This window comes from Quercus lobata, chromosome 2, assembly GCF_001633185.2.
Source record: "Quercus lobata isolate SW786 chromosome 2, ValleyOak3.0 Primary Assembly, whole genome shotgun sequence".
Taxonomy (NCBI): Eukaryota; Viridiplantae; Streptophyta; class Magnoliopsida; order Fagales; family Fagaceae; genus Quercus; species Quercus lobata.
Window position 1 is genome coordinate 25,798,218 of NC_044905.1, and position 11,096 is coordinate 25,809,313.

Genomic DNA, 11,096 nt, shown 5'->3' on the forward strand with positions numbered 1-11,096 from the left:
GCATTGTCCTTAAAGGTTTATTCATGCCACCTGGAGTAAAACTCGATGTGACTGGTTCTCTTGGCCAAATAACCTCCCAAGATTAGACTATAGCATTAACTTTTGTGATGGACGCATTTCCACTCATGAAGGTTTAAGAACAACCCTCTATTACCTTTCCTTAGAACAAATATAAATTGTTGAAAAATATGTGGGAGATAAAAGAATAGAAATTATGTATTAGGAAAATATAGAGTAATAGAAAAGACTTATAGGGAAGGGCATAGTGATAACTATTAGATAGACTATTTATGACAATAACAACTTATAGTTATTGGTTACTAAACACCCATAAAAGCCCAACCCTTTATTACCCAATAACTATTTTTCTCATAATTGTCCAACGGCTATTTTATTCTTTATTGCCCAACATAAATTTCCAACGGCTAAAAAATAAAGACTTATAAAAGTGTTTGGAACACACACCCACACCAACAACCCCCCACATGTTACAAACACGAAATAGGAAAGGCAAGCAACTAAAGAAAACATGCATCAATATGGTACCAAAAGGCTTTAACCATACTTAGGATAAATAAATAGGAACTAAAAGACAATGGTGGAATAAAAACTCTTTTAAACAAGCTATTTGTAATCCAAACTTACCACTCATAAAAGCCCAACGACTATTTTTCTCATAATTGTCCAACAGTTATTTTATTCTTTATTGTCCAACATAAATTTCCAACAGCTAAAAAATAAAGAATTATAAAAGTGTTGGGAACACACACCCACACTAACACTTTCAGCAAAAAATTTTCAATCTCAGCTAAATAAGTTATTCCCAAACAAAAATAAGTAAAAAAAATTGATTACCTTTTGATAGGTGCAGCCAAGATGATTATCAACAACCAGATGATATGGTTCATTACACAACACAAAGTCTTGGAGGATTCTAAGAATAGCCAGACCAAAACGCTTTCGTGTTTTGTTCAAGGTTTTCAGACCCGGACCGTTCATTAAACAGTAAAAGGGAGAGGTTCAAGGTTTTTGAGGTCGAACCGAGGTCGAATTGGAGTCGAACCGTGATGACATCATAATTAATTTAATAATTAATTAAAGCCTAAATATAGATATTAAATTTATAAAACTAGCAAAATTGACAATACATCTATTTATGTGAGGGAAATTTAATGATTTTCAAGCATATATTTAATAATTAAATAAGAAAGTTAATAAAATAAAATAATAACCATGAAAACATTAAAATTTATGATTAATTTTTGAAGTAAAGTTGAATATCTTTGAAGGATTTTAATTATAATTTTTTTTTATTCTCTGTAAGAGATGGATAATTTAATTAAATAGAATAAAATTGTGTAAAGTTGTTTTTTTTTTTTTAAAAAAAAAAATTGGTAAGGGGTTGGACTGCACGGTTCTCACTGGTTCATGTGGTCCAACCCCGGTTTTAATGGTTCATGGAATTAACAAAAAATCCGGTTCTTTATGCTTAAAAATCCGGTTTTCATCCCGGTTCCCGGTTTTCACGGTCCGGTCCGATTCTAAAAACTATGGTTTTGTTCCGTGTTCGTGCTTTACTTAATATGTCACCGTATTAATTATTTGTCTCACGTGTGATCATTTAAAACAAATTTCCAACGCATGCACTCTTTAAATGGAACAACATAGTTTTGAGTCATCCGTTTTTCATAAACAACATCGTTTTTCATTGCCAACTGAGCTATAGCCTATATGTACAACAGACATGAGTGGGTTTATTTAGCTCTCATTTTCTTTCTAAATTTTTTGGAAATTTGGGTTTGCTTGCTGAGACTTTCATGGTTTAATTTGGTGAGATTTTATGGTTTTGCAGTGAGTTATCTGTGGGTCATTTATGGGGTTTTTTATATGGTTGGAGTGGCTTTTTTTTTTGGGAAGTGGTGTTTATAAGTGGTGGCTGAGTTTCGATTAGGGCTGTAAATGAACCAAGCCGATCATTAACAACTCGGGCTCGACTCGATAAAAAACTTGTTTATGTTTGTTTGTTTATAAATAAGCCAAGCTTGAGCCTTAGTTTTAGACTTGTTTAATAAACAAGCCAAGCCCAAGCAAAAAAATTTGTTCACGAACAAACTCGTGAGCTATTAGGCTTGATACATAACAATTCAAGTATAGACTCATTTATAAGTTTATATGTATTAGCTAAATATACTCATTACACATATCTTAATAATGACATGACGAACATGAGACCACTACCTATATTACCTTAATTTTTTCCTTCCCTTTAAACTGATCAAGAACCACTTTAGACTATAGTTACATTTAAAAATAAATAAATAATTAAGTAAGCCACATATGATCATTCACTATTAATCATCTAAAGTAAAGTTATGAAACATATTAGTATTTTCTTATTCATAATAGTTACAAACAGGTATTTTTCTAGACCTTCACCATCTAATGTGAATGTAAAAATTGTATTTTGAAAAATTGTTGAAGCTGTAGACAAGGAATGATGAATGAATGAATTTAATTATGTAAATTATTAATTTGAATAATGGCTAATCATAAGTAAGACTAGATGCATGATAAAATGAGTATGGATAAAACTTAGGTACAGTATCTTAGGTGTTGTTCCTTAGATTTCCCTCTAAAAATTCAGCCATGTGGCTACTTAACTAAAAAATACACTTCCTTGAGTTCCTTCCCATGAGAAAAAATCCACATGGCAGAATTTTAAAAGAGGAACCTTAGGAATAGCACTTTAAGTATAGTACATAAATCTTGCTCAATGAGTATACTATTTTCTTTTTCTTTTTTCTTAATTTTAGAGATTTAAGCATTTAATGATGTAATTTTTTTAGATCTCAAGCTCAAAAATTTGTCTTGAGCTCGAGTTTGAACTTGATATTAAGCTTGAGTTTGGTTTAACTAATTAATCAAGTTAAGTCAAGCCAAACTCAAGGTTTTTGGCTTTCCCACGAGCTCAAGCTCAAACACTATTTTTAAGCTTGTCACAAGCTTAAACCAAGCTCAATTTTTTGATTTTTCCTGACGAACCAAGCTTGAACATGCACTACTTAACAAAGCTCAACTCATTTACAGTTTTCGATGGTAGGTTATTGTTGGTGGTGATGGGTTTACGTTGAGAAGAAGAGAAGGAAGAGAGAGATGGATCGTTTATATTATTTGATTGAGTTGTACGTTAAAATTATAAAAATTAAAAAATTAAAAAAAAGTACGTTAAATGTGAAAGTTTAAATAGTGTGTAAAACACCTATGAACGTGTAAACCCCCAATTTACAAATTACCAACACAAGCTTATAATCAAACAATGTAAGTGCGGAATATGAAAATAAGCTAAAACAGAATTGGTAAAAAAATCTAAACCGAAATTATCACAATCACAGCAGTAATTAAAAGGTAAAGATTAAGGGAAGAGAGATGCAAACACAAAAACAATACAGCGATGTGTTATCAAAGAGGAAACCGAAGTCTTTGGCGAAAAACCTCTCTGCCGCCCTCCAAGTGGTCAATAATCCACTAGAGAATGAAGTTGGGATATATGAATAGTAGAAGACTGTTCAAGCCTAATCTACCTAGTGCACCTAAGCCCTCCAAGCTTCTTGCTCCAACAAGGTTATGCCGAACTTTGTTTTCTCTAACTTACCGGATCCCGCAATAACCCATTGCATTAACCATAATGAATTGGTCCCTTCTAAACTGCTTCCCAAGTACCAAATAACCTTCTCACAAATATGGGTATGATGAGATAAGGATTTGGCTAATATACCTTTTAAGAATGTATCAATGGAGAGGGTGAGAGTAGAGGAATTTGGAAAATCAAAGGATGAAGATTGTGGATGAGTCAATTTTGTTTTTCTTTAGGGTTTCTCTCTCAAAATTATCTCTGGAAGCTCTCTACATTTCGTGGGTATAAGGGTATTTATAGTAGGGTGAGTGAGGAATGCGAATAGTCAGGTTTCTAACAAACAGGGCATTCTGGCGATTCGAGCTCGCGACTAGAACAAATCGCAAATTTGAGTCGCAAGCTAACTGCCTAGCCAGTCTGGAAGTTTTGTCATGTAGTGCTCCAACTGGGGTGACTCTTCAACACCCCACATGCTTCACATGCGTGCCACCTTTGGCGACTCGTCAGTCGCAAGATCCAGTTGCGAGGCCCTTCTTGAGTGCATACTCTTAAACTTTTCTTCACACTCTCTCACACACTACACTTACACGATTCCCACCTAAATATAGGGTTTCGAAATGCTGAATTACAAGCAAATTTGGCATGAAATAAAACTAACAAAATGATTGAATAATTTCAACCTTACAAAATGTACTGTTAATGGGTTGTTAAAATAGATAAAGTAATTTTTTAAAGTGTAAAATTAGTTTTTGTTTTTGTTTTTTTAAGAACTCTAGATGATAAAATAGATTAGATAAATGGGCTACTAGCTGTTCGGAATCTTCAGATTAGTCAAAATGTGTTGACTTTCAAGAAGTGAGCTTTTTCCAAAAACTGATTTCAGAAGTGAGCCTTTTTCAGCAATTTCAGCAAAGCGTTAAAAAATTATAATTTTTAACATTATCCTCCCAGTTGACTCCCAATTCTGGTGGTGATCTTTATCTACTAGTGTTTGAATAGACACGCAATATAAGTGAACTCAACTCAAGTGCGCTATTAATTACAGCACGCAAAATTGACTTGAAGTAAGCATAATCTAAGTCAATTATTGCTGCTTTACAAGAAAAATTGGCTCCGTTGTTGTTGACATATCTAGTACCCCTTTATAAAACTAGTGTTGAATGTTTCTTTGTTTCTTTGTAAATTAGAGTTGAATGTTAACAACTTACTTTAATTTCCTATAAATACCAATATTATAACTACAAAATACTGAGAGCTAGGAAAGCATGGCAGTGAAGGCTCTTCTCCTTGTGCTATATGGTGAGCTCCACTTCTCTTTTAAATTTATTATTATTATTATTATTTTGGTGCTTCATGATTCTGAGAATTGTGTGTACTATGTGGGATAAGATATGCAGTATTTAAAAATTAAATTAAAATTTTTTGAGGGTTTTTCCCATGGTGTTTTTCTTATTTTTGCTAATCAACAGGTGCAATTTTACTCAGCATGAATCCGGTGGACATAATAAGCGCTAAAGCTTGCCCACTATACTGCTTACAGGTGGAGTATATGACTTGCCCATCTTCGGGTGAAAATAAACTTAATCCAAAGTGCAACTGTTGTTTAGCTCCAAAGAACTGCACTCTTCACCTTGCAGATGGGACTTCGGTCTATTGTAAGGGAAATTGAAAAATTGGACTATTGTAACTTGTATGTTGCATTCAGAGTCCGAATAAATAAGCTTTTTTTTTTTTTTTTTTTTTTTGAGAAGAAGAATAAATAAGCTATTAATTACTATTTACAATTTCATATATTGGAATAATAATTGCGTTCACTAGTTATATGATGGGATTTTTTTTTTGTTTATTTATGTAATTGATCTATGAGAAAAATATATTAAAATGTTGTTTGGATCAATCACAAGTGTGTGTCCTGTGATCTACCACTAACAACCAAGACTAAAAGAAGGCAAACTAAAGCAGAAAAGAACTGAGTTAAAGAAACAAAGATTTTAGAGTCAAAATGCCAACCTAGAGGCTGAAGGGAATGGCCCAGCAAAGAAAGGAGGTCTGAAGGTCCAAAGCTGACTACAAAGAAGACTTCAAAAACCTCCCTTTCTCTTAAAATGGAAAGAGCGAAAATTTTTTAACAATTAGTAAAAATATTGGAAAAATATTGAGGTCTGAGATTGAATTTTTTTGGGTCTTTTGCTTTCAATTTGCTTTGTAGAGAGAGAGAGAGAGAGAGAGAGATGGTGTGATTTTTCAGCTTTAGCATGCGTAGGAAATTAAAAACATAAATAACATGCAATCTAATAATTAAAATTTCAAAATATATAGTCATTTTAATTTTTTAGTGAGAATTTGAAAGGTTTCTTTACAAACTAGTTTGAAGAAATCTTTTGTCAAAATATAAAGAATAATTATTCCATGTTTCTTAAAAGTATGTATGTATGTATTGTATGTAGTAAGCTTATATAAAAACACAAATTTTGGACTTCAAACTCTTGGGCATTTGATCACACAATGATACTTTGTGTGTTTAGAAGAATTTTCAATTTAATCAATTGTTTTTATCTTTCCCTCATTATCTCTACGGCGTTTTTTTTTTTTTTTTTTTTTTTTTTGACAAAATAAACTTCCATCTTTTAAGGCTTCAATCTATTAATTATCAATGTAATTGTAACTATCTATTTATAGAAGCACATAATTACTACAATTAGGGGTGTTCGTGGTGCGGTGTGGTGTAGTTTTAGGCCATTTTTAGTACCGCAATTTGCGGTGCGGTTTAGCTAAAACCATAACTGCACCGCACTTTATTTTTGCGGTCAAATGTGCAGTGCGGTGTGGTGTGGTTTAGAGTTTAATCAAAACCATAACCACACCACACCTCATTTTTACGGTCACATGTGCGATACTATGTATAAGATGCAGTTTGAAGTCGGTTTATTTTTCAAATTTTGAGCTTTTCCTACCCAGCCCAAAACTTATTTTTCCCTTTTTTTGGGCCAAGTTTTTAATTATTGAGCTAGTTTTTCTTTATTTTGGGTTGGCTTTTCTAGTCAATACTTGCTAGGGTTATTAAACTTTTTTTTGAAAACTAGAGTTATTAAACTATTAATAATATATTTAATGTTAAAAATAAATAAATATATTAATATATAGAGAGGGTGCAGTGCAGTTTTCTTATTATAAAATCGCAAACCGCACTACACCATGCGGTGTGGTGCGATGCAATGCACTATTACTTGCAATGCGGTGCAGCTATACCATTTTGCTAGCGGTTTTGGTGCGGTTTATGTGGTTTGGTGAACACCCCTAACTACAATCACTTTTTGGTCAAATATAATAAGAAATTGCCAAGAGACTTGTAGCTCAATTAGCTAGTATTTTTTATGTTTTCAATGGAGACATTCACATTCTCCAAAAAAAAAAAAAAAAAGGAGACATTCACTAATTCAAGGTTTATTTCAATTCTCTCTTGGATAAAGTTTGGCAACAAACTTGGTTGTAGATTAAGGTTATAACTCCACTAAATATATTTTTATTTGATGTGAATTTTGACAAATTTACTGTTAGATTACATTTTCTTCTTATATCCTTCATGTTTGCAAAAATTACTTAAGAACAAATATTAATAGCTATGTCATCAATCAAATGTTTAAATTTCAAGTTTTTGTAGTATAAAATTATGCATAAAAAATAATTTTATAAATAAAATAGTAAATAAAATCCGATTGGCACGAAAATTTACATATAAGTTAAGAACATGCAATCTAACGGTTAGATTATCAAACTATGTAACCGTGTTAATTTTTTAAGTAGGAGTTGTAACCTTAGGCTATAACTAAGTTTGTAGTTAAAATTTGTCATTCTCTTTTCCATAGTAACTATTGAATTATCAACAAAAATAAAAAATAAATTAATAAATTGAAAACAACAGAAATTAAAGACAATACTTCCCACCATAATTGTTCAAATGTCTTCATCTGAATATCTAAATATAGAGAGAATTATTCTAACCTATATCCTATATTTTTAGAATCCTTTGATTGAACATAAGCTTGTTCAAAGACTAGGCTAGGATCCTCTTTATTTTTTACTAGTCAATGTTTCGTGCAATGCACAATGCATTGTGAAATAATTTATAAGAATTTATAGTATCTCTCATGTACAATACTTATAATGAGATATAATTTTGGGAAATTAACTTCAATTATATTACATGTCATTAAAAATGGAGGAAAATCAAGAATATGAACCAATTATTTTGAGTGAATTGAAAATGTATAATTATATAGCTGATTTAAGCATGCAATTATATTTTATACTCTTAATTGCATGTAATTCAATTTGTTTTTATGTTTTTGCTGCAATTTGTTTCAATTGTTGTCGAAGCAATTCAAATTGAATAAGAAGGTAATATTTTAAAACAATTGTTTCTTATACAAATATTATTAAAAAAAATCACAAAAAATAATTTTACATAAATACTTAGTACACACACCTACAACTAATTAAAAGACGAAACTTAGTTGCAATACATTAAGTACATATTTTCCAATAAAATTCAAATGCATACAACATACCTATTTAATTATTCTTGAAAAAACATAATACTATTTTATGTTTGATTGATTAATGTAAGCATGTATTTAATGTTGGTGTGGGTGTGTGTTCAAAACACTTTTATTATTATTTATTTTCTAGCCATTGGAAATTTATGAGTAAAATAGTCGTTGGGCAATTATAATAAAAAAAAGTCATTGGACAATAATGGATGATATAGCCGTTGGGCTTTTATGGGTTATTATTAACCAATAACTATAGACCATTATTGTCATGAATAGCCTATATAATACCTATCATCACACCCTTTCTTATGGGTCATAGTTTATTACTCTATATTTAGATATACACAACTATTATATGTCTCTCCCACATATTTTTTTACAATTTATATTTGTTCTAAGGAAAGGCAATAGAGGGTTGTTCTTGAACCTTCGTAAGTGGAAGTGCATCCATCACGAAAGTTGACACTATAGTCTAATCCTGAAGGGTTGTTTGTTCAAGAGAACCAGTCGCACCGAGTTTTACTCCGAGTGGCACAAATCAACCTTTAAGGACAACGCTTTTGTAGCATGATTCTATAGTATTGTGAGATTGTTCTAAACTCCTTTTTATTTTATGTTCTTGCTAATTATTTGGGATATTATTTATGTATCAAACCTTGTTTATTCATTATTAGTTTTCCACATTTAAATTTAATTGAGAAAACTTTATGTAGTCGCTACACAAAATAATGGTTTTTACAACGTTGAGTTTTTTTTTTTTTTTTTGAGAAACAAGACAACATTTTTTTTTGTTGAGAAGAACATTTAGTTGTAGTGTCTTTAATTTTTTTTTTAAAAAAAAAAAATCAATAGATTGTGATATTGCAACTTAAAAAAAAAAAAAAAAAAAAACCGTACCAAAAGGGAATTATTGTAGTGGTCATTATGGTGATTAGTGAACACGGTTGATTTATTTAGATTTTAAAACGGTCCTATAAACGCTTCTAAAAAAAGTGTGAAAGCTCAAATTTGTGTGAAAACACAAGAGCTGTTTAGACCACCAAATTAAAAATTACAGCTCGGTTGATTTTACTCTAATTTAAACTAAGTGCGGAATAAAGTAAATGCGAGTGAACAAACAATATAACTACTCTAAGCCATATTCATCAAATATCAACAGTAAAATGAAAGTTAAAAGAGTAGGGAAGAAGAATACAAAAACAAGATAACACCCTGATGTATTATTGAAGAGGAAATCGAAGAACTTGGCAAAAACCTCTCTACCGCCCTCCAAGCGGTAAATCGATCCACTAAAGAATGAGTTGGAGTACACGAATTACAAAAGACCTTCCAAGCCTAGTCTACCCCATGTACTTGAGCCCTCCAACTCCTGCTACCAACAGATTTGACGAAGCCTTGTCTTCTCTAACTCTCCAGATCATGCAATTCAACCCGATTGCATCCATCAAACAAATGGCTTCTTCCAAGACATTTGGTACGGTTTTTCTTTTATTTTTTTGAGAAACAAGACAACATTTTTTTTTGTTGAGAAGAACATTTAGTTGTAGTGTCTTTAATTTAAAAAAAAAAAAAAAAAAAAAAAAAAAAAAAACCGTACCAAAAGGGAATTATTGTAGTGGTCATTATGGTGATTAGTGAACACGGTTGATTTATTTAGATTTTAAAACGGTCCTATAAAAGCTTCTAAAAAAAAGTGTGAAAGCTCAAATTTGTGTGAAAACACAAAAGCTGTTTAGACCCCCAAATTAAAAATTACAGCTCGGTTGATTTTACTCTAATTTAAACTAAGTGCGGAATAAAGTAAATGCGAGTGAACAAACAATATAACTACTCTAAGCCATATTCATCAAATATCAACAGTAAAATGAAAGTTAAAAGAGTAGGGAAGAAGAATACAAAAACAAGATAACACCCTGATGTATTATTGAAGAGGAAATCGAAGAACTTGGCAAAAACTTCTCTACCGCTCTCCAAGCGGTAAATCGATCCACTAAAGAATGAGTTGGAATACACGAATTACAAAAGACCTTCCAAGCCTAGTCTACCCCATGTACTTGAGCCCTCCAACTCCTGCTACCAACAGATTTGACGAAGCCTTGTCTTCTCTAACTCTCCGGATCATGCAATTCAACCCGATTGCATCCACCAAACAAATGGCTTCTTCCAATACTTTCCAGTAGCACCAAAACCTCACTTTACACTCAGGATGAGTGTGGTAAGTGTTTGGGCTATCAACCTCTCAAGGATTTGGATATGGAGAGGTAGGTGTTGGGTTCTAAGGAATTAGGAACTAATATATTAGAATTTCAATTTGTAATGTTGGCAAACCATGATCAAAACGTTTTAGTCTTGTTTTAAACTTGCTCAAAGTGTGTTTATATGTAAAGTTGGAATCGAGTGTTCTACAAGATTTACTGTGTAAATCTGTCTGGCTTGATCAATCGAAAATTAGACTTGATTGATCGAAACTCGTGCAGATTGTTTTTCTGCAGAGTTTTCCAACTCAGCCCAAGCCCGGTTTAACGTGTAGGGTTTTATGTTTTGTCTTAAGTATAAAAGGGAAAACCCTAGCCACGTTTAGAGGTTGCTCTTTATGCTGTGTGTGTGAATCTTTTGTGAGATCTAGAGGTGTTTGCCTTCACATACACTTAGGGTTTCCAATCTCAAGATTGATGTCGAAAGCTTGGTGATCAATTTAGTTGCAGATTCAAGAGTTTAAAGATATATAAGCGGGAGTGCTTGTGCTTGCTGAAAATCTAAGAAAGAAGTAGTCCGTGGACTCGAAACTGTCATGTGGTTGTGGTAGTAAGTTTCCTACTCGAGGTAGCAATAGGATGTTAGTGGTCTAAGTCATTAATGTGTAAACTTCAATTCTTTCATGGTGGATTTGGTTTACCTTGAGGATAGTT

The 11,096-nt window shown here is 32.0% G+C and overlaps 1 protein-coding gene across 1 annotated transcript; it reads left to right on the plus strand.

The window, feature by feature from the left end:
* The first annotated feature begins 4,835 nt into the window (after positions 1-4,835).
* On the plus strand, positions 4,836-5,455 carry LOC115973938 (proteinase inhibitor PSI-1.2). Its single transcript, XM_031094181.1, has 2 exons — positions 4,836-4,933; positions 5,104-5,455. Exons 1-2 carry the CDS (start codon positions 4,900-4,902, stop codon positions 5,301-5,303), a joined length of 234 nt encoding a protein of 77 aa, XP_030950041.1. The 5' UTR covers positions 4,836-4,899; the 3' UTR covers positions 5,304-5,455.
* Positions 5,456-11,096: the final 5,641 nt, after the last annotated feature.